At 42.3% G+C, this 27,059-nt stretch overlaps 3 protein-coding genes across 11 annotated transcripts in view; all 3 read right to left on the bottom strand.

Moving 5' to 3' along the window:
* TOPBP1 (DNA topoisomerase II binding protein 1) overlaps nucleotides 1-737 on the bottom strand; it is a 46,991-nt gene extending 46,254 nt beyond the window's left edge. The window contains exon 1 of one of the 4 annotated variants that reach the window (XM_073333185.2): nucleotides 319-737. The gene's annotated coding sequence lies outside the window, so the exon portion shown is untranslated. Of the gene's footprint in view, nucleotides 1-27; nucleotides 151-318 lie in introns of those variants that run through there. The other 3 variants (XM_073333182.2, XM_073333189.2, XM_073333186.2) reach the window with 3 other exon arrangements.
* Nucleotides 738-2,483: 1,746 nt separating this feature from the next.
* LOC140907381 (C-C chemokine receptor type 5) lies at nucleotides 2,484-15,377 on the bottom strand. Of its 2 annotated transcripts, none has more exons than XM_073333206.2 (3): nucleotides 15,275-15,377; nucleotides 6,939-7,117; nucleotides 2,484-6,130 (listed from the first exon to the last, which is right to left on the bottom strand). In XM_073333206.2, exon 3 carries the CDS (start codon nucleotides 6,117-6,119, stop codon nucleotides 5,067-5,069), a length of 1,053 nt encoding a protein of 350 aa, XP_073189307.1. In that variant the 5' UTR covers nucleotides 6,120-6,130; nucleotides 6,939-7,117; nucleotides 15,275-15,377; the 3' UTR covers nucleotides 2,484-5,066. The 2 variants fall into 2 exon arrangements, with proteins under 2 accessions (XP_073189307.1, XP_073189306.1); XM_073333205.2 differs by having other exon boundaries at nucleotides 6,939-7,114.
* Nucleotides 15,378-17,866: 2,489 nt separating this feature from the next.
* LOC140907376 (C-C chemokine receptor type 5) lies at nucleotides 17,867-26,842 on the bottom strand. 5 transcript variants are annotated; one of them, XR_012157475.2, is made up of 4 exons: nucleotides 26,665-26,842; nucleotides 22,885-23,083; nucleotides 20,593-21,866; nucleotides 17,867-20,228 (listed from the first exon to the last, which is right to left on the bottom strand). XR_012157475.2 is itself a non-coding variant. In XM_073333178.2 (4 exons), exon 4 carries the CDS (start codon nucleotides 21,853-21,855, stop codon nucleotides 20,803-20,805), a length of 1,053 nt encoding a protein of 350 aa, XP_073189279.1. In that variant the 5' UTR covers nucleotides 21,856-21,866; nucleotides 22,885-23,083; nucleotides 25,484-25,619; nucleotides 26,665-26,842; the 3' UTR covers nucleotides 17,867-20,802. The 5 variants fall into 5 exon arrangements, 4 of the variants coding, with proteins under 4 accessions (XP_073189279.1, XP_073189278.1, XP_073189280.1 ...); XM_073333178.2 differs by adding an exon at nucleotides 25,484-25,619 and having other exon boundaries at nucleotides 17,867-21,866; XM_073333177.2 differs by adding an exon at nucleotides 25,484-25,580 and having other exon boundaries at nucleotides 17,867-21,866.
* Nucleotides 26,843-27,059: the final 217 nt, after the last annotated feature.

The following is a 27,059-nucleotide window of genomic DNA, read 5'->3' as shown; positions in this document are numbered from 1 at the left end:
GGCCACGCGCCCTCGCAGGTCGGTCACCTCAGACCCCTCCCGCCGGGTAGTGCTGGGTCCTGCCGGGCGATGCCCCGGCGGGGCATCCCTGCGCTCAGGGCTCCCTGCCCACAAGCGGCGGCGATCCCCCGGACCAGCCCTGACCGTGGAGGAAAGGGCCGAGCCGACTGGGTTCGCCGCCAGCCCGGAAGAGTCAGGGTCCCCTGGTGAGCGGGAGGGTCAGCCCGGGGTGAGAGGAAGGGCTGGGGCGGCTAGAGGGGAGAGTGGGTTCGGGGAAGGAGGAGGGAAACTGAGGTTATGGATGAAGCGGCCTCTCACCCACCGGAGGGGGCTCGCTCCCGCAGGTACTGCCTCTCCAGCCGGTAACTGAAGGCGGGCGGGAAGAGAGCTAGAGCCACACTGCGCAGGCGCGCCAGGAGATGCTACGAGGCGCAGGCGCACGCTCATCCCTAGCACGTGATCAAGTCCCGCTGGACGGGAGCCGCTCTCGAAAGGCAAGCCGGTGCGCGTTTAACTCCCTGGCACAGAGCCCGAGCGCGCGCTTCTCGACTTCGGCCCCGCACGAGTGGTTCTCAGCCGCTGGCTGCCCGTTCTTCTCCCAGCGCTTGCGTCACGAGCCTCTGCCTGCGCTTTGCCGCGTGACTGAGCCGCCGGAGGTGCGGCGCGGCGCCCCCGGATGCCTTCCTGCCGCTTCCACGCCTGCTCCGGCCTCGGCTCCCGCGCGCCCCGCGGCGCGTGGCTGTGACGGCCGCTGGGCATGCTGGGTGCAGTGGGGAGCCGCCGCTCGGGGCGTCAGCGCCTGGCTGCCTCGCGCCCCCGCTCAAGCCAGCCCGCTGGCGCCCTGCCTCGTGCCCGGCTGTTGTCGTGCCCGGCTGGGCGACCCTGGGGTCTTGAGATGCCAGCGGGGGGCTGGGCGCCTCCCGCAGCGGGAGGCTTGTGGGATTGGCGATGCTCTTATCCCACCCCCAGTACAGCGCGGGTGGGTCTCTCCTGAGGGACGCTGTCCCCACCCTCCCCGCGGGGCAGCTGTGCCCCTTCAGCCGCCCCATTCAGGACAGGAAGTTAGGGGGGGGGTGTGAACGCTTAGGGCCTGTCTACCCTGGGAGCTCTCACCTTATCTGAGCTGGGCGCTGAAAGGACAGTCTGCTGAGCTCCCCCTTTGGTGAATCTGGGCGAGGTGGGGACGGTGCTTGTTCCAGTTCCAGTCCCACTCCCAGTGAAGATGTAGTGCACAATCCTTTTCCCCCCTCCCTGGGAGAAGCGACTAGATTGGGGGTTCTCAAGCTCTTTCTTTCTGAGGCTACCCCCAATGTCTATACAAACTGCACAGACCGCCTGTGCCACAACAACTGTCTTTCTCCATATACAAACCAGGGCCAGTGTTAAGAGGTAGGAAGCAGGGCAATTGCCCAGGGCCCCATGCCATAAGGAGCACCGCAAAGCTAAGTTACTCAGGCTATGACTTCAGCTCTGGGTGCTGGAGCTCAGGTCCCTGGGCTGCAGTTCTTCCTGGCGGGGCTTCAGCTTTCTGCCCTGGGCCCGAGTGAGTCTAATCCATGAAACCTGCTTGTGGCCCCCAGATCTCTGGTTGAGAACCAGTGGACTAGATGATTTGTTAACATTGTTATGGTTCCTAAAGGCTCCCAAGAGTTTCACAAATTACCTACAGCACCACTGAGTTGCCACTGCTGGTTGGATAGCAGTAGCCAAACCGCACAGCTGTGGGGAAAACTTGGTCAATGGCAGCAGGGCAAGCTCCTATTTTTATAAAATGCTGTGCAATCTGTACATGCAAAGCCAATAAGCTCATTTTTATAATAGGTTTCATCTGTCTCTAGATACTAGTCTCTCTGATGCTCTCTAAAGTCCTGCCATTCTCCTTACGGTTGCCTGATATCCTATAACAATCACTGTGAGGATCCCGAGACAGCGGTATTAGACTTCTGGGAGAAAAGTTCAATGCTCTGTTATTTATTTATTTTTTAAATACTGTTAAGAATTTTATATCCTTTCAACAGGTTTGGTTTAAATAGACAAAATGTGGCCACATGGTGGCACTGTAAACTCAGAATTTGGAATGGCTAAGACCTAGGCAAAAGTAGCAATGTAAAATAGCAATTAGAACCTAGAGTTCTTCCCCCTATAATAGTAAGATAGCAAACTACCCTTGATTTTAGCCAGAAAGAGTAGAAGATATTTTTAATGTAAGTAAGGAATAAGTTTAGAAGATTCATTTTATTAATATCTAGCATTAGCCCTGTTTAGGAGATCTTAGGTATTGTTCACACTTTTTAAGTGAAGCATTTGAGCATGTTCAGCTTCCACAGAAGACAACAATTCAGCACCATGCAGAATAGGACCATTAATGAGTGAGGAGCTGTTAAGTCTGAATAGGTTGTTTGCCTTGATGTTGACACTAATTATATCTGATGTGTGAGAAAGTGTTTGGTCACACACTGTCAGAAGCTAATCTTCCTGTGGCAGTGATATCACGTAGCAGAGGGCTCTTTAATCCATCAGACAGAGGCTTAAGATCCACTGGCTAGAAGCTTGTCACCACTATTGATCCATGATGGTGGAATGGATTTGACCTAGAACTGAAAGGCTCTATATCCAGTTACTAATGCTCAGAACCATCTACTTACCCTGTGCTGTCTGCTCACTCGATATTGCAACATGCTGTGTGGAAGAGTATCTTTGCCATCCCTCCCCCATTCTTTGAGAACACACACTTTCTTCTGCAAGAAACCAAAACCAGAGAATTCAACCAACTTTAATGAATTGCAAACACAAACATACTATGAGTTATTTTGTTTCTGGATCCCTTAGTTATATATATCAAGAGTGCCATCTAGTAGCAGAGACTCCACCATTTCTGCATCTCTGCTGTTCTCCATTTAATATGGCTCACTATACATATCCAGTGGGTAAATGGGACCTGGCTGGTCCCAAGTTTTCAAAGCAAGCTCCAGTTCCACTGAAGTAACAGGTCCCTTAAGAAGAGGCTGTAGTCCCATCAGGTTACTTGTTTCCGTAAGTCCAAATGTTGTCCTTTACTACAGCTCACTAGGCCCTCCAAATAGCTCTTCTCCAGAAAAGATCCATGCTGTAAGTGAAATTCCTCCTAGATACAAGGGCCCCTTTTAAGTCTCCCTTATTGAGCTTCAGCTGTGTGCTCTTCCCTACATGATTGAGATCTTGCACAAGAGTGGTAGGGCTTTTATCTCCCTTTGCATGGAGACGGTTAGTCCTTTTCTGACTGGAGAGTCAGACCACACACTTCACACTCACAATATGTGTGTGATTCATAAAAACATTAGTGGAAGTTCTCAGCTCTTGTTGAAAAGTGACTAAATCATAAAGGGGCTTTTTTATGTAAGTTAAAAAAACCAAAACCTTGCAAGCTGGTTACTATATGCAGGAAAGTACCTCCTTGAAAGAGAATTTGTCCTTCCAAAGCTTCATCAGTTGACATGAAAATGATCTTTTTTCTATTGAAATTAATTTATCACTAATCACTTTTTCAGGATACAATCTGGTAAAAATTCATATAAAAAATTCCAAAAGATGGCTCATGCATAATGTGTGAAAAGAAAGTAAAAAGCAAAACCTAATGAATTAGAAAAGAGTTACAGTTTGCCCATACTTACTTTATGGATGTAGCCCATCAGTAATGTAATAATATACCGAAACTGAGAATAAGTTGAAAGAAGTGGTTGGATAAGCAAGGATTTCCTTATTTCATTTCCTGATTTCAAATGCACTTGATAATTTGAAACATCTTTAATACATTTCCTGTATCACTTTCCGATCAAAGTATTATTCTAATGCAGGGGTTCTCAAAGTGGGGGTTGGGACCTGTCGGGGTCATGAGGTTATTACAGGGGGAGTCGCAAGCTGTCAGCCTCCACCCCAAACCCCGCTTTGTCTCCAGCATTTATGATGGTGTAAAATTTATAAAAACGTGTTTTTAATTTATATAGGAATCACACTCAGATGCTTGCTATGTGAAAGGGGTCACCGGTACAAAAGTTTGAGAACCACTGTTCTAAGGGCTTTATAGAAACATAAGAAAACCGGAATTGCCATACTAGATCAGAAGAGTGGTCGATCTAGTCCAGAATCCTTTCTCTGACAGTGGCCAAAACCAGATATTTCAAAGGAAGTGCAAGAAACCCCAGAGAGGGTGTCCCTGATCCATCAAAACACTAAAGCATGATTTCATGCACATGAGCACCCACATGCTTCAAGTTATGTATCTGTTTAAGTGCTTTGCTGGACCTAAATTTTATGGAGTAGCCTGCTTATATTCTGCTATCAATCTCATCAAAACTCTCATTACAAACTTTGGGAGTTTTAGATACAAAATAATGGCTGGATAATGTCCTACTACTATACCAATAAAAATGCATAACAACCAAAAATAAAAGCAGAAGCAACTAGAAATGCTGGAGTTTCTTTTTCCAAATATATGACATTTTTTAGGATCTCAATTTCAAGATTTTGTATTACAGATGTCAATTTAACATAATTAACGCTGATATAGCACCAGGCTTGTGTGAGATGAAATACATTTGAGTATAAATGGGTGGCATATCTCATACTAAGATATGAGAGGTAGTTCAAGAGGATGTGTCTCCACTTCTGACCTAATTTCATGTTCTAAACTATACTTTCTCTGAAGAGGTACATTGGAAGTTTATTCATGAGCCCAAAGACTTAGTGTAAAGAACAAATTCACAAACTTTTCCAGGGTCAAGTTGACCAAAACATGGCATATCTATTGTAAACATGGCATATCTATTGTATTTTCTAAAAAAGGGGTGAACCTTTAGTTTAAATTTATATATCCAAGTAAGTAGTTAGGTATGCATACCCCCTTTTAAAATATACAAATACACATTTGTATGAACAAATGCCGTTTCTTTCTGGAGAAAACTCATGTGCATCTAAAATGTGTAGGTACCCCTTCAGTTGCCTCTTTAAAGCCAAGTATTCAAAGCGTTTTGGTCCTTTGCACAACTGTTTCCACAAAAGTGAATGTAACTTTTTTACTTAGACACCCGTCACAATGCAGCTGAGAATTCCTGCTCCCCCGTAGATGGGGTGTATGTGGAACTAACTCGGTCAGGTGCCTCAGCATAGAGAACTGGGCAATATTTATACAAATGGATTGCAATGTGGTTTCGGAAAAAGGTATAAAGATATTTCCTAAACTTTTCACCAGCGAAAGCATAGATCATGGGGTTGATACAACAGTGGATCATTGCAGTCGCTTCTGTCACTTGGATTGCTACCTCTAGCTGACTGCTGTTCTCACAGTTATTTAGGGAAAATGAATCTTGAAAAGTGTACATGAGAACAACGATGTTGTATGGTGCCCAGAAGAGAAAATAAACAATCATTATGATAAAAATAAGCCTGACTGCCTTATGTTTTTTCTCATTCCTACATCTCAGTAATGTCTTTATAATCTCGGCATAGCAAAAGATCATAATGACCAGTGGAATGACAAGTCCCAGGATGTTCATCTTTAAAGTCTGGAATTGCTTCCATTTACTTTCCTGTCCCAATGGATAATGAGGGCTACATGTAAAATGATATGACTCCCTTTTAGCTTTGTGAAATATAAATCCTGGCAGAGAGGCTAATATTGCAACACCCCAAATGACAATACTTGTGATGATGCCATAGGTAACTGTCCTAGCCTTTAAAGCAAACACTGCATGGACAATGGCCAGATATCTATCTACTGTCAAAAGTATTATGAAAAAAATTCCACTGTAGAAGCCAGCATAATAGATCCCTGAAAGAATTTTACACATTGCATTTCCAAAATCCCACTCATGTGCTGCATAGTAAGCCCAAAATGGCAGGGAAAGAATAAAAAGCAAATCGGAAATTGCCAGATTCAGCAGATAGATGTCAGTCATGCTTCTCAGCCTCTTGTATTTTATCAGGATCAGCACAACTAGCGCATTGCCCACCAGGCCAAATATCAGCACCAAGGAGTACAGCGGTGGCAGAAACAGGGATGCAAATTTTTTGACATCAGCTTTTTGGCATGGTTCTGAGCCAGTATAATAATCATAGGTTGTCATGTCAGTTTCGTTATCCATCTTGTTCTGTCCTGGATGAAGAAAGAGATGGTAGAAACTAAAGAGATGGACTAAAACTCAGACAAAGATTGGAATTTTACCACAAACAATAATTTTGGTGGCTGGTGATGACCCCCATATTTCAGCTGCCTAACATTTCCTATTATAAAAGATTATTGCAATTTTTTTTTTGAGAAGCTCTGAGATTTCCATTATTTGCACAAGGCCTTTGAAATGCAGTGGGGAGAAAGCCTTAGGGCTAGAGGAGCGCCTTTTCTTTTTCCCCATGAAATTCTGTTTATGTTTTGCTGTGTTATGACATAAAAATACAAAAGTGTCACAGCCCACTATTACTGAAAAATTTCCTACTTTCTCAAGTTTACAATATAATTATAAAATAAATCAATTGGAATATAAATATTGTACTTACTTTTCAGTGTATAGTACATAGAGCAGTATAAACAAGTCATTGTCTGTATGAAATTTCAATTTGTACTGTCTTCGCTAGTGCATTTTATGTAGCCTGTTGTAAAACTAGGCAAATATCTAGATGAGTTGATGCACCCCCTGGAAGACCTCTGCGTATCCCCAGGGCAACATGTACACCTGGTTGAGAACAACTGTCCTAAAGCACCATGCTTACACTGCTGCCTAAGCAGCAGCAGCAGCAGCCACTGCACTGGTAGTGCTTAGGAGCTGTTGGAACAGTTGCGGTGCAGAAGGAGAGAGAGTCAGGTCAGCTTCCCACTAACCACACACCCAGACCTAGCATGTAGCCACAACAACCTGTTCCCCCCAGCTTCCCCCTGGAAGAACCACATGGGAGAGAAATTCCCCTACCTCTTGGGAGGATGTGGGCAAAGATGCAGTCCAGGCTCCCCTGAGCCACTCTTGAGATACAGGTGTCCACATACACGTGTGTGTGCTCTGAGATGATAGCTTTCTCCTGCTGGTAGTTACTGTAGCTGAAATGGTTGATAACTCTATGCTTATGCCAAAGTTTAAGAATTCAAACCCTGCTGAGTACACATGAAAGAAGGATTATTAGAGTTGTACATAACAATTTGTTTTCTCTGTTTTCTTCTAAAATGAAAAATACATAAAAACACTAAGTTAATAGAAAATTATTTAGGTTGCAAAGTCAAGTACTCAAAAGTTAGGAAATGCCAGATTTACTGTTGCCTGTGGCACCTTAATTCTGTCCACTTGTGCACATACACTGTGATACAATATTTAATTACATGATCCCCACTCATTTTTCCCACAGGATCTTTTCCACAGTCAGTGCACAAGATGGATGCACAAGGGGGCAGAATTAAAGTTGCATAGGCAACCGTAATGCAGGCATTTCCTATATTTTGATTTTGCAACCTAAATAACATTCTTTTAGCCTTGTTCGTGTGTACACAACATTTGTAGGAAGAGACATGCAGTCTGGTCAGTCTCATCTTTTTATTTCCTTGACAGTAAACAGTATATGATTATACCTGTATCATATAAATATGTAAAATATAATGTTGATCAGACTTATGAAAATACTCTGAGTTAGTTGTTGAAAACTTTAAATATTGCTGATTAATGACTGCAAGTCTACAGATGCATGAACTACACATGCTTGTGGGCCAGATCCTTAGGTGGTGAAAGTTCACCTAACTTCATTGAAGTCAATGGAGCTATACCAATTTATGTCAACTGAGGATCTGGCCCTTAATGTACAGTATTATATGTTATTTTTATCTAGATGGAGATATCTTGCAGTAAAGGGTTAAAATTATTACTGCCCATTAAGAAGCAAGCTGGTCTTAAAAAGCAGGTAACTGAGAGACCTGATCAGAATTTAAGGTGTCATTGTCTTTAAGAGACAGGGTTGCTTTTCAATGAAATAGTTGCCTTCTTTTAGTTGCTGTGTCTCAACTTGGTGCCAACTGGCAGAGGGCATAGGGGATACTCAGTTTTCCAGGGATCCCCTGCATCAGATATATGCATAATAATTCCCCCAACAATCAGGGGCACTGGAATACTTTTAATAGTGGGGGTGCTGAAAGCTGTTTTTACTTTTTACCTCATGCCCCCCTTACCCCTGTCCATGTCCCCCCCAACCTCCAGAGCTGGGACCAGGAGCAGAACTGTGTCTCTGGGAGAGGGGGGAACTCAGATGGGGTAAGGAGGCCAAGGCTGGGGCCACAGCTGGGGGCGGGCGCGGGGCCAGGAGTGAAGCCCTGGGAACGGAGCCCTGGGAACAGGGGGGTCGGGCATGGAGCCCCGGGAACAGGAGGCAGGGCCAGGAGTGGCATGGGTCCAGTGGCTGGGGAGAGGGGTCCGGGGCTGGCGCTCCAGAGCAGAGCTCCAGTGCAGGGCTAGGAGTGGGGCCGCAGGTGCCAGGCATGGAGCCCCAGGCGTGGGGCCAGGTGCAGAGCCCTGGGCATGGGGCCAGCAGCCAGGGAGCAGGTCCCATGGCGGGGACCAGAGTCCTGAGTGCAGGGCCGGCGAGTGAAGTCCTGAGAGCAGGGTTAGGAGCGGGGCGCTGGGCTTGGGGCCGGGACCAGGGCCCCTGGCGCAGAGCCCTAGGTATGGGACCAGCAGCTGGGGAGTGGGGCTGGCAGCCGGGACCCTGCATAAAACCTGGGGGTGCTGCAGCAACCCCTGCATCCCTAGTTCCTGCACCTATACAAACAATGGCATGTGAGGTCTCTACTGAGAGCCAGTAGCCCACAGGTCATCATAATCACTGAAAAATGTATGTACAGATAATATTTAAGGACATTATGTATCTAAAAGTTCATAAGGACTTGGGATTAGGGTGGGTCACCAGGAGGTGACATACCTCAGGAATATTCCTTTCAAGCAGGAGGTAACAGACACTTCTCTCTCTATCTGGTCATGGGTGTACTTGGCATTGTAGGCCTTTCAACAGATGCCTGTTGGCCTACTGAGCCAAATGCTAGTCAAGAGATTGTGAAATTTTTAAGAGAGGAAATGTACAGGAAGAAATAAACAGCAGCAGAGGATCATCTTTATGAGAAAAGACAATGGATTGGTAGGGTACATCTGGGGATGCGGACATACACTGGAATCTTTCCCTGAGGAGGCAAGCTGACAGCATGACTTGTCTCATGAATGGACAATCACAGCCAAGCCTGGCTGTAAAAGACTGGAAGGACTTTGGGTGAGCATTGCTGATAAGACAGGAGAGTATCTAGATAAGTAAGTCTAGGTTCTAGAATGCGTGTTGTGATTTTATTTTATTTGCAACCATGTGTTTCCAAAACTTCCACTTGCTATCATTTGAATCTCTATGCTTTGTTAAATAAAGTTTTATGTGTTTTCACTATAAACATCTCTAAGTGCTGTGTGTTCAATGGAGTGGTGACGAGAACACTCCAGGGAGATGCTTGGAGGGCTCAGGGGTTGGAGTATGCCAATCACTAACCTGGAGTGAGAGAGAAGAGCCTGCGTAAGGCTGAAGGGGAGTGTTTGTGTTGTCCGTGGCCAATGGAGAGAGGGAACTGACCAACGGCAGGAACAGAAAAGCCTTCCTCATGCTAGAGGAAGTGCCTCATGACCCCGGGTACCACTGGGAAGTGTCACAGTTCCTTCATATCAGTTTTCTTTTTTGTATTGTCAAATAACTATAGAGATGGGGCACCAGCCCAATATGCCCCATTTGCATAATTCCCTTAAACACGTGGTCGAAGTATGGCCAAGGGTAAGAGTAGTAACAAATTATGTGGCATTTGAAGTGCTGGGAGCAGAGTTAACAGCAGGGAGTTAGGCTGTGTACACACTACAACTTAAGCTGGTATAAGTTATGTTGCTCAGGGGTGTGAATGATCCATCCCCCTCAGCGATGTAAGTTACACTAACCTAAGCACCAGTGTGGAGTGTGGACAGAGCTATGGTGACAGGAGAGCTTATCCCACCAACATAGCAACCGCCGCTCGTGGGGGCTGGAGTAATTAAGTCAACAGGAGAGCTCCCTCCCATTGGTTTAGAGCAGGGGTTCTCAACCTTTTTCTTTCTGATGCTTCCCAAACTTGCTATAAAACCTCCATGCCATCTGTGCCACAATAACTGGTTTTCTGCATATAAAAGCCAGCGCCGGCGTTAGGGGGCAGGAACCAGGGCAATTGGTTGCCCTCCATGACGCTACGTTGCTCAGGCTTCAGCTTCAACCCCGGGGGCAGGGTTCAGGGACCTGGGATACAGCCCCAGGCAGTGGGACTTCAGCTTTCTGCCCTGGGCCCCAGCAAGTCTAATGCTGGCCCTGCTTGGAGGCCACGCTAAACCTGCTCGAGGCCCCCTAGGGGGTCCCAGACCCCTGATTGAAAACTACTGGTTGAGAGCATCCGCACTCGCAGTGCTGCAATGACTCAGCTGTACTGGTGTAAGCTCTGTGGCGTGGCCATTGCCTTAGAACAGTGGTTTTCAAACTTTTTTTCTGGGGATCCAGTTGAAGAAAATTGTTGATGCCCGCGACTGAAAGGAGCTGGGGATGAGGGGTTTGGGGTGTGGAAGGGGCTCAGGCTGGGGCAGGGGGTTGGGGTGCGGGAGGGGGTCAGGGCTCTGGATTGGGGGTGCAGGCTCTGGGGTAGGGCCAGGGATGAGGGGTTTGGAGTGCAGAAAGGGGTTCTGGGTTTGGGGGGGCTCAGGGCTGGGGCAGGGGGTTGGGGGCAGGAGGGGATCAGGGCTCTGGGGCTGGGGATGAGGGGTTTGGGATGCAGGAAGGGGTTCCAGGTTTGCGGGGGGCTCAGGGCTGTGGCAGGGAACTGGGGCACGGGGTTGGGGTGCGAACTTACCTCTGGCAGCTCCCGGTCAGTGGCGCAGCCGGGGTGCACCATGGACCACGCTGTGCCCCGGAAGCTGCCAACAGTGGGTCTGGCTCTTAGGCAGAGGTGCACAGCACGGCCCCCCCAGTTCCCATTGGCTGGTTGCTGGCCAATGGGAGTGCAGAGCTGGTGCTCAGGGTGGGGGCAGCATGCGGAGCCTGGTGCCCCCCCGCCTAGAAGCCGGACCCACTGCTGGCCGCTTCCAGGGCACAGCGTGGTGTCGGAAAAGGTAGGCCCTTATCTGCCTTAGCTGGGCAGCACAGCTGACGGGACTTTTAACGTCCCAGTCGATGGTGCTGACCAGAGCAAGGCGACCCAGCACCTTACATGCTGTGACCCAGTAGTGGGTCGCAACCCACAGATTGAAAAACACTGCCTTGGAAAAGAGACCTGAAAAAGATTTTACAAGGAAAACACCTGCAGCAACTAAGCGGACATGGATTTTTGTTCATGGAAGCATAAGCCTTTGCCCTCTGTGAGGATGTATGGCTGAACTATGCTGCAATATGACAGGTTTCAGAGTAACAGCCGTGTTAGTCTGTATTCGCAAAAAGAAAAGGAGTACTTGTGGCACCTTAGAGACTAACCAATTTATTTGAGCATGAGCTTTCATGAGCTACAGCTCACTTCATCGGATGCATACCGTGGAATAGAATCTGCATAAGGATCTTGTTGGTCTGCAGGAACTCTGATCCTGCATTTTAGGATCATAGTGATAGGGACATGGGCCTATGGATGGCCATTAAGAAAGGTAGCATCATTGACAATGGGGAACAAGTTGATTTTTTTTTTTGGACATTAGCCCCCTTTAACCTATTTTGTCTCTTTGTTTATCTGACTGGACCATTCTACTTTTATTAAGACCTTGTTAAACTACTTGTGGAAAGTTATCATAATCACATGCATAGCAATACATCTGAGTTCTATTGAAAACTAAATAGGCCAAAATTTCAAAAGTTACTAGTGATTTTGGGTGCTTCAATTTTTGTGTGTCAAATCTGAGTCACCTTTAAAGATGCCTGATTTTCAGAAAGTCCTGCACATTCTCCCCATGAGACAGTTGTTCCACAGCTGTGTTGACTCTACAGTCATTGTGAAAGTAAAAATGTGAGTTTGTTATGGCTCAGCTACACTGGTAGCAAATGAGTTTAAAGATTGTATTTTTATATAGTCACTTTTACCGGTACTTTAAGACAAGAAGCTTCTCCAAAAAGTAGCCAATAACCTTTTCCCTCCATAACTTATTTTTTCTATTTGGTTTGGTTTGCCTGCACATTCACTTGCAGAATTGGGGCCGTTCTTTGTATCTGTGGCCTGAACAACTTAAGAAATTGAATTGGTTTCAAGAACTTCAATAAGGAGAATAAGCCACGCCCAATATGTCTTCTGCTCATGACCAACATGACTCTCCTTAACCAGGTGCAGCAATCACCAGGGAGAGAGGAGTTTAGATAAGTTGCTGGTGTTTAGGGAATAAAATGGCAGTCCTGCTCAGCAGAATGGAGCATTTCAAAAGCAGGTGCTGTGGAATGGGTGATGGAATTTGAGACTGGTTAGAAATAGTGGACATGCATCTTTATCCTAAGCTTGTACTGATAAGCCAATAGAGGTGTGACAAATACCTGATTTGGAACTGATTTGTACAAGAGTGTGGCCATTTTGTTAGATTGATACAGTACAAATCTGATTCTGAAATGTAGGATTTTATATTTGTATTAGAGGTTATAATTAATAATGTAGTATGTATTAATGTATGATTTGATTTCATCCTGCCACCCCCTTTTTGAATAGCAGAAAGGAATGACCCTCTGGGATATTGGTAGAAACGCATCAGACAGGCTGCCTGTGTCTGAACTAATGTTAAAGCAGGAACAGACCAGAACAGTCCTTATGGATGATTATGGTCACCTTTTGTTTTAGGAAGTTTTCATTACAGTATTTGCTATAAAGTCTTGTTTCTTATCTGCATTGCAAATGAAGTTGTGTGAGGTTCCTTTGTAATCCCTTTAGTAACCATATAACCCTTTCTAAAATGTAATCCTGTCTGAAATTCTCTGTAAAATTGTTTGGTGTGAGTAAAGGATGTGTGCATGGTTAAGGATGAGTGTGAAAGCCATCACAAATGTCCAGATGGTCAAGAAGACGTGAGAGACTTGGAGAGACAGCAGGAAATAATCAGAAAATATCCATTGTATCTGATGCTAAAACGAGTTAGCAGCATTGACAACTGAGGCAGAGGTGAGGCAAACACCCCCGAAGGTGAGACAGCAAATAAGAGGTAACAGCAGAAAACCCCAAGATTAACACCACTTAAGGACTAACGATAACACAATAACATTGCAAAATCCATAGACTAAAGTGGAAATTTACAAGTATAAAGCTGGGATATTTTGCCATAGAACTCTGGGTTCAGTCCTGCAAAGCCTCAGAGGATCAGATCACAACTGACAGAGCCCAGTTCCTCACTTGTGCTCAATCTAACTGGCCATTAGATTGACTCGAGCTACGACAGACTGGTAACTATAAAGACCGTCTGCAGGACTTGTGTGTGTGTGTTGTGTAATAGAATGTATATGATAACGGTTGTATTTTCAATAAACGCGGCATATTGCCCTTTTCCCTGAAAAAGATCCCATGTGCTTCTTATAAGCATAACAACTTTCCTCCCTCCACTCTGTCTCTGGATCGTGAGAACATCACCATGGTGCTTGTCTTCTTCCACCCACCCTGTCCTCAGGGCCTAAATCCTGTTATCTCTCCCTTCTTTCTGATTGGTTCCAGTAAAATCCTCCTACTAGCTTCTTTCCTTGCTTCAGAAGCCTCTCTCCACAGTATCTGAATCTGAGATTAGTATCTATCCATCAGATACTGATAACTACCATTGGGTGCCTACCAATTTTAAAAGAGCAGGATTAGCAAATCCCTATATGCAGTATCCCATGAAGCAATTTCTTCCACTCTTTTAGGAAACTGTTATCCAGTGCCTAAGACACTTGACTAGGAGTCAGATGACCTGGGTTTTATTTCTAGCTCTACTACTGACCAGCTGTTTGATTTTAGGCAAGTCATTTCACCTCTTTGTGCATCAGTTTCCCCATCTATAAAAGAGAGATGAAGCTACCCATCCTTTTGGAAAAAAATGCTATATGACCTACGGATGAAAAGCACTACAATATGGGGGTAAGTGTAGTCATGACCACAGAGTACGATTTCTTCCCAGAAATCTGCGATCAGCCTATCAAAAATTCTGTTTGTCTGGTGCAAGTTAACCCAATCTTTATTGCTTTTGAGTTAAAAAGCCTCCCATGCCTTAAGCATACACAAAAATCAGCAAAGCCAGATATTACTGTTTCACAGAAATGTTCAGATCATTTTTTGAAAAAAAAATGGCAAAAATTAAAACATTAAAATGTTAGACTGCGGAGTAAAACTTCACAATAAACAGCTAAATTACACGGGACTTCCTGTAGAAATACATATTGAATATAAATAGGTCACATCACACACAGTGTTTAAATTACAATACCAGTGTTTCAGCAGTCATTCTGAGATAGGTGTAAATATGCCTTAGCCAGATAGATTCTCCTCTCTTCTGGACAGAAGGGGGATCATCTTTTAATATGCAATGGTAAACTGATACTTAGGAATGCAATTTCCATTAATTATGACAGGAGTTGTGCACTTGGCATCTTGGAGTCAGGAGTGAATCCTGAAATCTTTATTAAAGCAAAACTGATTTCATATCACTGTGAAGGACTGCAAAATCAGACCATTTGTATGGTGTGCTGAAAAGATTATATATTCCAGATTAGGTCTGAAGGATTTTATGTTTAATGTGCTCACATTCTCAGATTTCAAACCAATATTTTCCCAGTATTGGAGCAGTTCCTCAGCTTATATGAATTTGTGTAGCTCCACTGACTTCAGTGATACTACACTAGTTTATACCAGTTGCAAATCTGGTCCATTATTGTGTTTTCAAAACAGATTTTTCTTCTTGCTACAACTGGTATAAAAGTTTTGACAGAAAAATCTTTCCAGTTTAATTCAATTGTTACAGAGGTATCTTATTCCATTGCAATCTCATCCAATACAGTCCCTGGAAATTTGCCTCATTGTTTATCTGGTTTCCCTTCTGAACACTTCTAATGGTTACATCCTTTTAAAATAGTTCATTCTAGTGCATTCCCCCTGCCCTTCTCAATTGTTATTTTTATAGGTGAATCCACTAACAAATGACTCAGCAGATTATTTTCTGTGTTTACAGATATAGGCATTTGTGTTACCTCTTAATCTACATAAGCAACTAATAAATGTATAAATACTAAAAACAGATGAAAGATGACTTACCAGATATCTAAGAAGTGCCACTGATGTCTTAATCATTTAGACTGGCTGCACTGCATAACTCAGTTTTGCACATAACAAACACAGGGCAGGCATACACCCCTTCCTGTGTGAAGAAGGATACAATATTCATACATTTAGCAGACTTTGAGTGAACAAGAAATCATTGTCACTTAAGTAGTTCTTCTTTTCTATAAAGGACTTTCAAATGCTCCTATAAAAAGTGCATTAAAGCACAGATGTATAGATTTTGAAATCCTAGTGGCAGGACTTAGGTTTCACAATCCAAACCTATAATTATAGAAAGAATTTGGTTTTGTTTGTAACCCACTCTTAGCATTGCAGCATGTAGTGGTGTGAAAAAGGGAAGAAACCGTTAGAAGGATACATAATTTCGTCTTTTTCATTTGGGGGACTCTCTGTGCCACACTTGCCAGAGGCAGGAATGATGTCCTGAAATTGGGTGTGGAAGCACTAGGTGTGCTCATTAGCTCTTTGAAGTTACTTTGGTGATTTCCATTGTGGGCAAACAGATTGGCAGGACACACCCAGAGTCTCTTTCTAAGAGTGGGATCAATGGGAACTCATGGGGAATGGGAGGGGTTTATAAATAGAGGGAGCCATAATACTCTTCCTTCCTGGTGCAGTCAATCTCTTCTTGAACTTACCCCATGTACCCATACAATAAACCCCCTTACTATAATCAAACTTACCATTAGCAATGATCTTTAACATATTCACAATCATAGGCAATTCCAAATCTGTCAGGTGTCAATGAGTTTTTCCTGAGTATGGGAAGGACTTTGTTTTTCAAGATGAAAAAGTAGGAAAGATGAAAGAAAAGGGGCTTGTCTCTTTCTAGAAACATAGGAATTGCCAGCCTGGATCAGACCCATGGTCTGTCTAGTCAAGTATCCTGTCTCCAGTAGTGGCCAGCACCGACTGCTTCAGAGGAAGCTGCAAGAAAGCCTTGTAGTGGGCAATTGAGGAGAAACCTGCCCACGGGTAAAATTTCTTCCTAAACCCCAATAATTAGAGTTTGGCTTATGTCCTGCAGCTAAGAATTTATATCCCTTCCAAAACTGTTGTTTTTTGCTGTTTTAATGATTAAGCTTTGTAATCGAAGTATCACAGTGAAATAAACATACAGACCTGTATTTTTTCCAATAACCACACCAGTTCATGATATATATGAAAGGATATGTGATCAGAGATCTATCAATGTAGATCATCGATCCATCAAGATAGATCTATCTAGTTATCGCCAATGAGATAGTAAATGTCAAATGACAGGAGTCCAGGAAGGGGCATTGTGAGGAGGGTTGTGCACTGGAAAGGAAGTGAACTATGGTTAGGGCAGGCTTTCCAAAAACATAGGGCCAGCCCCACGGTGGAATTTGGGTGGGGCCTGAAACTCATATCCTACTTTTTGACTATCTTGAAAAAATGCAAATTACTGCATGAGATTTTCTGTTAGATTTCCTGTGCATCTGCCACCAGCTCTCTCAGTGATTTTCTGGCATAGAGGAGACAGGGTCTCAGTCCCCCCACACCCATTCTGCACCCTGAGCTTCTTCCCTGTGAGTCCCTTTATCCCCAGCTTGTACCTCCCTCAGGCCCATTTCTTTCCCGAGTTCCCAGTTGCTCTTCAGGCTCATTCATCTCACTGAAATGTTGCAAAGTAAATGCTAGTGTGAGTTTCTATCCTTTGACCTTCTAGCATTGCATTAATTATTGCTATATGTGAACATTCTCTCTAACTCACATGAAGGTGGGGACTGAGCTCATTTGCTTCAATAAAAGTGAGGCATGGTAGCAGAAAGTTTGAGACCCACTGGGGCAGGGAGTGGATGTCAGTGAGCCACGTTACCTGGTCTTGGAGTGAGAGGCTGTCAGGGAGGAGGAATATATTGAGATTGGCAGGAGATCGAGAGGGGATGATGCAGGGGTACAGAGGACTGGGATGCATGAAAGTCTGGTGCAGGAGATTGGGAAGAGCATGAAGGGGGAGACCGGGGAATGGTGGGGACAGAGCAGGGAACATGGAGAGGGATGTAGAGCAACACGCACTTACTCATATTTAAATACTTAATACTCTGTAGATATAAAACTTTAAGGGCCAAATTCTCTAGTTGGCTAATGTCACTTTATACCACCTAAGCAGCACAAAGTGATCGTACAGTGGCCAGAGCTGGCTTGTGGGAGAATTCAGTTTGTTCCCCAGTGCTAGATAATTTTTCCTCACCCACTTTCATGCCATCTGCTTTATAATACCCACCCAAACTGATATTTGCCCCCTAAAATTAAAAAAAAATATATTTTCAAAGGTCAAGTACCAAATTCCTCCTCAAGTTTCTCGGTGAATGGGGGCTGTCCCAGCTGCAACATCTTTTAGGATAGTGCAGCAGCTCCACACCCAGTAGGTTTCATTTCCCTGTGGGCTGGTGTGGGGGAGGGTTCTGGTCCATGACTCAACATCCTCTCCACCCCCTTTGTGGTTATGTGCGTTCCCTTGGTATCCATGTAAGGCGCAATCCCTGCACTTTCCCAGGATCTGAAGCTGAAGCCTCTTTCCCACAAAGACAACGAGAAACATACAATATAATGATTTTATTAATAACTTGCATTAATGTAGAAGGAGAAAGAAGCATAAAATGATAGCATCAGAATTCACACCCCAAAAAAATGGAAATGGAGACAGCTCAGTAAAACTGAGCATGCATCTGATGAAGTGGGTTTTAGCCCACAAAAGCTTATGCCCAAATAAATTTGTTAGTCTCTAAAGTGCCACAAGGACTCCTCGTTGTTTTTGCTGATACAGACTAACATGACTAATACTCTGAAATAGATAACCATAACACTGACATGCATTTGGTATTAAAAAGGTGCTTTCACACTAATGCAAACTTGCAGAAAATATTTTTTCCATAAAAGGAAGTTTACTGTGAGAGTAATTTTCTGCCTTCACGTGGTAGTACTGCAGATATTTACCTCACAGGGCTGTCATCAGGCTGAATAACTAGTTATATACAGAGGTGTGAGGCTGCAAAGTACTATGTAAGTGCTAAGATATTGGGATCTGATCCTGCCAGCTCTTACTCATGTGAGCAGGACTTGCATGCATTAGTAGTGCCATTTGGAGCAAATGGATGGAAGTCAGGGGACCGTCTGGATGAGTAACGCTGGCTTGAATGAGTGTTTGCAGGATCAGGCCCTTAACACTTAAATAAGAGCTTGTTGAAGCATACCCATTTTCTCCTCACTCTTCCTGTGCATATCACATCATTCTCTAGAAACTGAGTTGTTTGTGGTGTACAAAATGTCACTGTACATTAAAGGGTGATATGGCATTAAATATTAGGACTCTAGATGAGTAAAAACTTTCAAATCCAAAATGAAGCCAGAACTTTATAAATTTTCCTGAATCCCAGTTGGCTGCAAAAACTCTTGTTCTTGTAAGAAGTTTTCACATTGGTTCATGAGAAGGCAAAGGATATTATGACCAAGAAAACCTCTTTCCAATGGGAAAAAACAGGTTAGATGCAAGCCTGTAAAATTCAGGTCTTGCATTTTCAATCTTTTTGCATTTTCCTTTTTTTTTTTTTTTTTTTTTTTTGGCGCGCAGTTAATGAAAAAAATCTAGAGAGCTGTTGAGATTTCCAGCCCACAGTACTATTTTGCATCTCACTCCCTCCTGTGCCATTGTTTGCCATTCTTTTTAGGATCAAACAAAAAAAATTAATATACTACAACCATCAAGACTAATTTTCATTTCTCACTCTCCTGGATTTGGTTTATGCTCTTTTATCAGAGCATGGAAGTTGTTGTTTCTCTATTAAGGATATGCTTCAGAGTAGCAGCCGTGTTAGTCTATACCTGCAAAAAGAACAGGAATACTTGTGGCACCTTAGAGACTCACAAATTTATTTGAGCATAAGCTTTCATGGGCTACAGCCCACTTCATCAGATGCATAGAATAGAACATATAATAAGAAGATACATATACATACAGAGAACATGAAAAGGTGCAAGTAGCCATACCAACTGTAAGAGGCTAATTAATTAAGATGAACTATTATCAGCAGGAGAAAAAAAATTTTAGTGATAATCAAGATGGCCCATATAGACAGTTGACAAGAAGGTGTGAGGATACTTAACATGGGGAAATACATTCAATATGTGTAATGACCCAGCCACTCCCAGTCTCTATTCAAACCCAAGTTAATGGTATCTAGTTTGCATATTAATTCAAGCTTAGCAGTTTCTTGTTGGAGTCTGTTTTTGAAGCTTTTCTGTTGCAAAATTGCCACCTTTAAGTCTGTTACTGAGTTACCAGAGAGGTTGAAGTGTTCCTCCTACCATTTTTTGAATGTTATGATTCCTGATGTCAGATTTGTGTCCATTTATTCTTTTGTGTGGAGACTGTCCGGTTTGGCCGATGTACATGGCAGAGGGGCATTGTGGCACATATCACACTGGTAGATGTGCAGGTGAACGAGCCCCCGATGGTGTGGCTAATGTGATTAGGTCCTATGATTGTGTCACTTGAATAACCATGTGGACAGAGTTGGCATTGGGCTTTGTTGCAAGGATAGGTTCCTGGGTTAGTGTTTTTGCTGTGCAGTATGTGGTTGCTGGAGAGTATTTGCTTCAGGTTGGAGGGCTGTCTGTAAGCGAGGACTGGCCTGTCTCCCAAGATCTGTGAGAGTGAGGGATCATTTTTCAGGATAGGTTGTAGATCTTTGATGATGTGCTGGAGAGGTTTTAGTCGGGGGCTGAAGGTGACAGCTACTGGCATTCTATTATTTTCTTTGTTTACAGAATCAAGATCCTGTTTTGTGGATACACCTTTGCCTTGCAATTAATAGCATTTAGATTTCTAATGTCTTAATATGTGTTCAGTTACTTCCAGAGTTGCACTCAGAAAAGAGAAGGCACTCTTAAAGAAAATATTATGCTGTAAAGATATAAGAATAAATATTTTAATGCTTAAACTTCCTCTTTGAATATATAAAACTGAAGTCAATATAATTGAATGCAATAGTCAAGGGGAAAGGATTATTTTAAAGAGACAGTCACCAGCTAATAGGATACCCCTGCTTAACACAAGGTCAGTCATATCCCTTAACAGAAGTGTGCACATTTCCTGTTTATCAAAATCTCTGTTTTATGAAGATTTAACAGCTCTTCAAACCCTATAGGAAAAACAATGTAGCAGTGTAATTGTAAATAAACCTTCTCCACCTCAGATAAGAACTTGATTACATTATGAAAAAAACACTAACTTATAAAGTTCATGGGATGTTACAGTGGATACTTACCAAACTGTAGAATTTGAATGTTCTTGGGGGATTTGTAATATTCTCTATGTGAAAAATGAGAAATACTACAATGTCACAAAAAAGTTTTATTACTGTGATTGGTAACTGTCCAGGTCTTATTGTCATCGTATTAAGAGTTTTGTTTAATTGCACAATCTTTTAAGTAAAAAAGGAGGATGAAACTTTTACTGGCTACATTTCTAATGCATTTTACAAACCAATGGAGATATCATGCTCTGCAGTGGATGGGGTGTATGTGGAGCTAACCCGTTCTAATTTATCACCATGAAGAGCTGGACAGTGTTTGCAGAGGTAGATTGCAATGTATTTTCGGAAAAAGGTATAAAGATATTTCCTAAACTTTTCACCAACAAAAGCATAGATCACGGGGTTGATACAACAGTGGATCATTGCAACTGCTTCTGTCACTTGGATTGCTAGCTCCAGCTGACTGCTGCTGTCACAGTTATTTAGGAAAAATGAATCTTGAAAAGTGTACATGAGAACAACAATGTTGAATGGTGTCCAGAAGAGAAAATAAACAATCATTATGATAAAAATAAGCCTGACTGCCTTATGTTTTTTCTCATTCCTACATCTCAGTAATGTCTTTATAATCTCTGCATAGCAGAAGATCATAATGACCAGTGGAATGACAAGTCCCAGGATGTTCATCTTTAAAATCAGGAATTGCTTCCATTTGATTTCATAACCTAATGGATAATGAGGGCTACAGGTCCAGTGAGGACCTTCCTTTTGAACACTGTGAAATATAAACCCTGGAAGAGAGGCTAATATTGCAACAACCCAAATGAAAACACTTGTGATGATGCCATAGGTAACTGTCCTAGCTTTCAAAGCCAACACTGCATGGACAATGGCCAGATATCTATCTATTGTCAAAAGTATTATGAAAAAGATCCCGCTGTAGAAGCCAGCATAATAGACCCCTGAAAGAATTTTACACATTGCATTTCCAAAATCCCACTCACGTGCTGCATAATAAGCCCAAAAGGGTAAGGAAAGAATAAAGAGTAAATCGGAAATTGCCAGATTCAGCAGATAGATGTCAGTCATGCTTCTCAGCCTCTTGTATTTTATCAGGATCAGCACAACTAGCGCATTGCCCACCAGGCCAAATATCAGCACCAAGGAGTACAGCGGGGGCAGAAACTGGGATGCAAATTTTTTGACATCAGCTTTTTGGCATGGTTCTGACTCAGGATCGTAGTAGTAGGTTGTCGTGTCAGCTTCTTCAGTCATCTTGTGCTGTCCTGCATAAAGAAAAAAGGGTTAAAATGAAAGAGATGGACTAAAAGTTAGACAAATATTAGAATTTTACCACAAATATTATTGGGAAGCTGGCAGTGACTTCCATATTTAAGTTGCCTAATGCTTTCCAGTATAAAAGATAATTGTAACCCTTTTTTTGAGATGCTCTGATACCTCCACTATTTATTAAATATTGGTTTCCACATGCACTATGTATGAGAAATATTTGTCATCTTCAGTGAAGTATGTCAGCACCAGGACACAACTGAGAGCTGGCTGATGACTAATCGCAAAGGCAGCTAGTTCTCAGCTGGTTTGTTAGAAGTGTGTTTAAGTGGTTTTCAGAAGTGTCAGAATGAGACAAAAAAGAGCACCATTCAAAAGGAGCCTAATTAGAGGAAACACTTTGTTTTTCAGGTTTCCTACCCACATTCATATGTCACTAGCCCACACCACAGCAATAAGCCATGAGTGGTTGTGCATTGGTAGACTGTGGGTGGACAGCATCTAAGTAGCATTTCACAAGCAAAATTTGCCAAACACATTAGTTGTTACAAATTATTCTTTCAACAAGTTTGCTCATTTCTCACATTAACTGACCTCTCTGTGCTTCTGTATTTGGTTTAGTTTGGTTCTGAAAAAAGACATTACTCATTACAGTATATATAGAAAGAGAAACCTGAACAACCCTAATTTTTGGACATCTACATAAAACTAAAAAACTGCTAAAAATAAACCCTTGAAAACAGAAGCCATAAGGCTAAATGAGAATGAGGCCCATATTCTTTATTTAACAAAATTGTTCCTTTGGCCTTATTCTCATTTACACCCAGGCCATTTTAAACTGCTCTAGTCATGCATAGGAGCCTTGAAGGAAGTGAATATGAATATAAATTATTTTTACTTTAAGGCCCTTTTACACTGTCAGAGCAAGGTAATGTGGTCTTAGTGTGAATGAGAATCAGGCTCTCTTGTTCTGGTCATGATAATATCCTTGTGTACAAGAAATAGGTGACTTACCTGTTAATTAGGAAAATGTGGAAGAGGTGATTAAACAATCCTGCACTAGAGTTGACTTTGTAGGATGAAATGGCAAATTTCACCTCTCTTGCAATTCAGATCAAGTCCAAGCAATGAAAAATGTAGACTTTGAATGAAAGCAGAGTACTGTTCTCTACCATCCAAGAAATATTCAGCACGTTATTCTCAAGTTGATAACCTGTAAGAAAATTCACAAATCTATCAACTGATATTGAAACACCACCCTGAATGACATCAAATAATTTCAAAACCATTGTCTTTGTTGGGCTATATTCTCATACTGTAAAACTTGTCAAAAAAATGCTCTCCAGTGTCTATTTTGAATGTATCTGCAGTTGGCATTAATTATCTTGTTCTAATTACTGGATTCTGCCAAAATGTAATATTGGGTTAACATGATTCACTTGATTCAAGATTTTTTTCCTCTTATTGCAATGGCCTTTTGCCTGAACTGTAAAGTGGTATGTCCTTAGCATCAGAAATGCTTATTGTCTAGAGTTTGAAAGTTGGTTGGAATCAATGATTTAATAGATCTTTTCCATCAATAACAGTCAAAATGAGGCAGACTATTAGTAGCTGTTTGCAAATTATCTATAAATATTAGTTATTCAAAGGTTTTGTACAAACAAATTATTTAAGCCTATGGGTTTCTCATTAATTATTCCCTATAACTGTAGCTTTGAATATTCATGACTGCATTTATAATTCACTATTTGTGCTGTGCAATTGATCACCCAATTCACAGGGCATTGTTTCTTCTTTCTGATTGGATGACGGCAACTCTTATAAACAGTAGGGCTTGCTTAAGTCCTCTCTAGTGTGTATTGTTGTGTGGACATATATGCCCAAGTTTCTGCAAACATTCTTGCTAAACAAAACAAATAATTAATACAAATGTTTGCAGAAAACAAATTAAAAGGTTGCAAATACTGAGTCTTCTTGCAGGATTCTCTGCACCTTGAAGTCTTTAAACCATGATTTGAGGACTTCAATAGCTCAGACATAGGTGAGATGTTTATTGCAGGAGTGGGTGGGTGAGATTCTGTGGCCTGTGTTGTGCAGGAGGTCAGACTAGATCATCATAAGGGTTCTTCTGACCTTAAAGTCTATGACTGAGCAAAGGCTACACACATTCTTGCCTTATAGCAGCACTCTTGGAAACTGTAGTGTTTTGAATGACTATAATATATTTGAAAAAAGGACAGAAATTTTGGGTGTGATGTTTGCCACTTCATCTGTAATGACAGTTGCAGTGGAGGAGAAAAGCACAGAGAGTCCTTGGTGGTGATAGTTATTACTGCACAGATCTTTTGTTTTTTTCCCACATAGGCTGGAATTCAGCTTTGTGGCTGTACAATGTTTCAGGAGGTATTTTGCTGGACAGTTCCCCAGTGACGTTCTATGGCACCATCTGTATGCATCAAGGGGACACTATTCCTTCTAGTGCTAAATCCATGTCCTCTCACTGATGGTTAAACATTGTACAGCCTCTGGTTTGCTTGGCCTGTTTAACCAAAAAATTTACTTAGATACATTCTATGTGAAAAGATCATTAAATTGCAAAGTCTTAACCTGAAAAGTTAAGAGATGCCAGAATAGTAGTATATGACTCGATAGTATTCAACACCATATATTTGTTGACAGGTTTCCATGCTCCATTTAGGGCTTATGTCCCACCCTTGATCTCTGTTTCCGGTGGTGTCAAGGTTTGGCGCTGTCAGCCATTTTGAAAAAATATTTTTGATTATTTTTTAATGTTTGAATAGGGGGAGTGTGTTTGTGCTTTGATAATTTGGTTGCTTGTTTAGAGAAAAAGGTTCAAAGAATAGAGTGAGAGCTTAAAGATTAAAAAAGAAAGCTTTGGTAAGGTTTAGAGGAAAAAAGGAAAGAACCTTTGGTGTGGTTGAGTAAGGAGAGATGATTTTAAAGGCCTAGTTTGGCATGTTATTAAAGAATAGAAAGAACTTAAAGAAAAATAAAGATTTTTGTTTTTAAAAGGAGGAGTTTGAAAGAATAGAGGCAAGTTATTAAAGAAGAGATTTTTAGTGAGGTTTAGTAAGGAGAGGTGTTTTGAAAGGACTAGTTTGATATATTATTCAAGAATAAAATTGAGATAAATGGAAAAGGTGCATTAAATATAAGGGTAGGTTAAGAAAAGAGCATTTAAAAAGAGTTAAATAAAAGAGAAACAAAGGAAACGGTTTATTAAAACATGGTAAAATATGAAGGTTGGTTAAGAAAAACATTTAAAACGTTAAATAGGGTAGGTTAATAAAAGAGCATTTAAAACATTAAATATTGAAAAATAGGTTAAAAAGAACAGGCATGGCAAAAAAGGGAATGTACTAAAGCAGAGACTGTTTAGTAAGCACATGGTAAAAAAATATAAAGGCAGGTTAATAGAAAAGTATTTGAACTATTAAATACAAGGATAGGTTAAGAAAAGAACATTTAAAGAGTTAAATAAAAGAGAAACAAATATAGGTTAAAAGAGAGAACAGGGCAAGAAAAGGGAAAAGAAAGCTTCTTTGCAAAGGGCAAAGATAGACAGCACATGACTGAGTTAGAGAGATCTTACCCTTCCAAATGTTTCTGCAGAAAGAGGCAACTTCCAAAGGTGGTGATAACAAGCCTGAAGAGCTGTGAACCTGGGATCGGCCCAATCAGATGTTGCTCTACAGCAGCGTCATAGAATTCATTTTCCTGAACCAATCCTATAGTCCCAAGGTTTTTAAACAAGAGTCATCTCACCCGCCCCACCCCTTTAACTGCCTTATTCTTATCTAAAAGAACAGACCCCAAGCATTTTTCCCTGCAATGTAGCCCTTTTATATAGTGGCTTTAATATAAGTTAAAGCCATAAGCCCTTAGTAACAAACAATTTTTAAAAGTTTTCCCCTATGTTTTAGATGAAGATTGGTTATTTTTTAGTGAGGACAATTTGAAGCTGCAGCAAAACCCCTGTTAGCAAAAACAGCATCTGAGAGTCAGTGGATTAGAGATAAGAAGGCTGCTTCTTCCCCAAACTTTTTAACAAATGCAAGTAAAAGCTATATTAAGTCTTGTAAAGGGATAAACACTTTAAAAGACAAACCTATATGAAGACACATCCCTTTATTTACAGGTGTGTTTCAATAAAATAGAGCATGCAGACACACCCCAGGTTTAAAACCACAGGTCCTTAGTGACAGTTTATATTCCCCCTATTTTGTAAGCCAATGATGTGACGGGTTGGGTCACAGAAACCCCCTTGGGACTGCCACCTGATGTGCTGAGACTACCTCTAAGCCAGTTTTCCCTGGCAGCTTGAGACTTCAGTACCCTGCCTGGTTGTGCCAGACACTAGCCTGCTACAAACACAGACCCAGGTCTGAACCACATCCCCCAAAAGCTGCAGGCTTAACTGAAAACAGCTTAAGAAGTGTTCCTGTCTCCAACACCCAGATACCCAGTTCCCAATGGGATCCAAACCCCAAATAAATCTGCTTTACTCTGTATAAAGCTCACACAGGCTAAACTCAAATTGTTCACCCTCTATAACACCGATAGAGAGATATGTACAGCTGTTTGCTCCCCCAGGTATTAATACTTGCTCTGGGTTAATTCATTAAGTAAAAAGTGATTATTAAATATAAAAAGTAGGATTTAAGTGGTTCCAAGTAATAACAGGCAGAATGAAGTAAGTTACCAAGCAAAATAAAATGAAATATGCAAGTCTAAGCCTTATACAGTAGGAAACGAAATGCAGGTAAATCTCACCCTCAGAGAGGTTCCAATAAGCTTTAACAGACTAGACTTCCTCCTAGTCTGGGTCCAGCAATCACTCACACCCCCATAGTTACTGTCCTTTGTTCCAGTTTCTTTCAGTCATCTCTTTGGGGTGGAGAGGCTAATCTTCTGAGCTAGCTGGAGACAAAATGGAGGCGTTTCCCAGGGCCTTATATAGTCTCTTGTGGGTGGAAACCTCTTTGTGACATTCCCCTCTGGTGTTATCTGGACCTGTGAGCTGCTAGGTCTCTCCAATCCTTGACTCAGGGAGCCAGCCTTACTGTGCTCTGCTGTGAGAACCCCCTCTCCTGGGCTGTTCATGCACAGCCTCTGGCATGTAAGCGGCTCCCAGCTACTTGCAAGCGCATGACACTAGCCAATATCTC

Source organism: Lepidochelys kempii, chromosome 2 (genome assembly GCF_965140285.1).
Source record: "Lepidochelys kempii isolate rLepKem1 chromosome 2, rLepKem1.hap1, whole genome shotgun sequence".
Taxonomy (NCBI): Eukaryota; Metazoa; Chordata; order Testudines; family Cheloniidae; genus Lepidochelys; species Lepidochelys kempii.
This window is presented reverse-complemented; position numbering and strand designations above follow the sequence as displayed.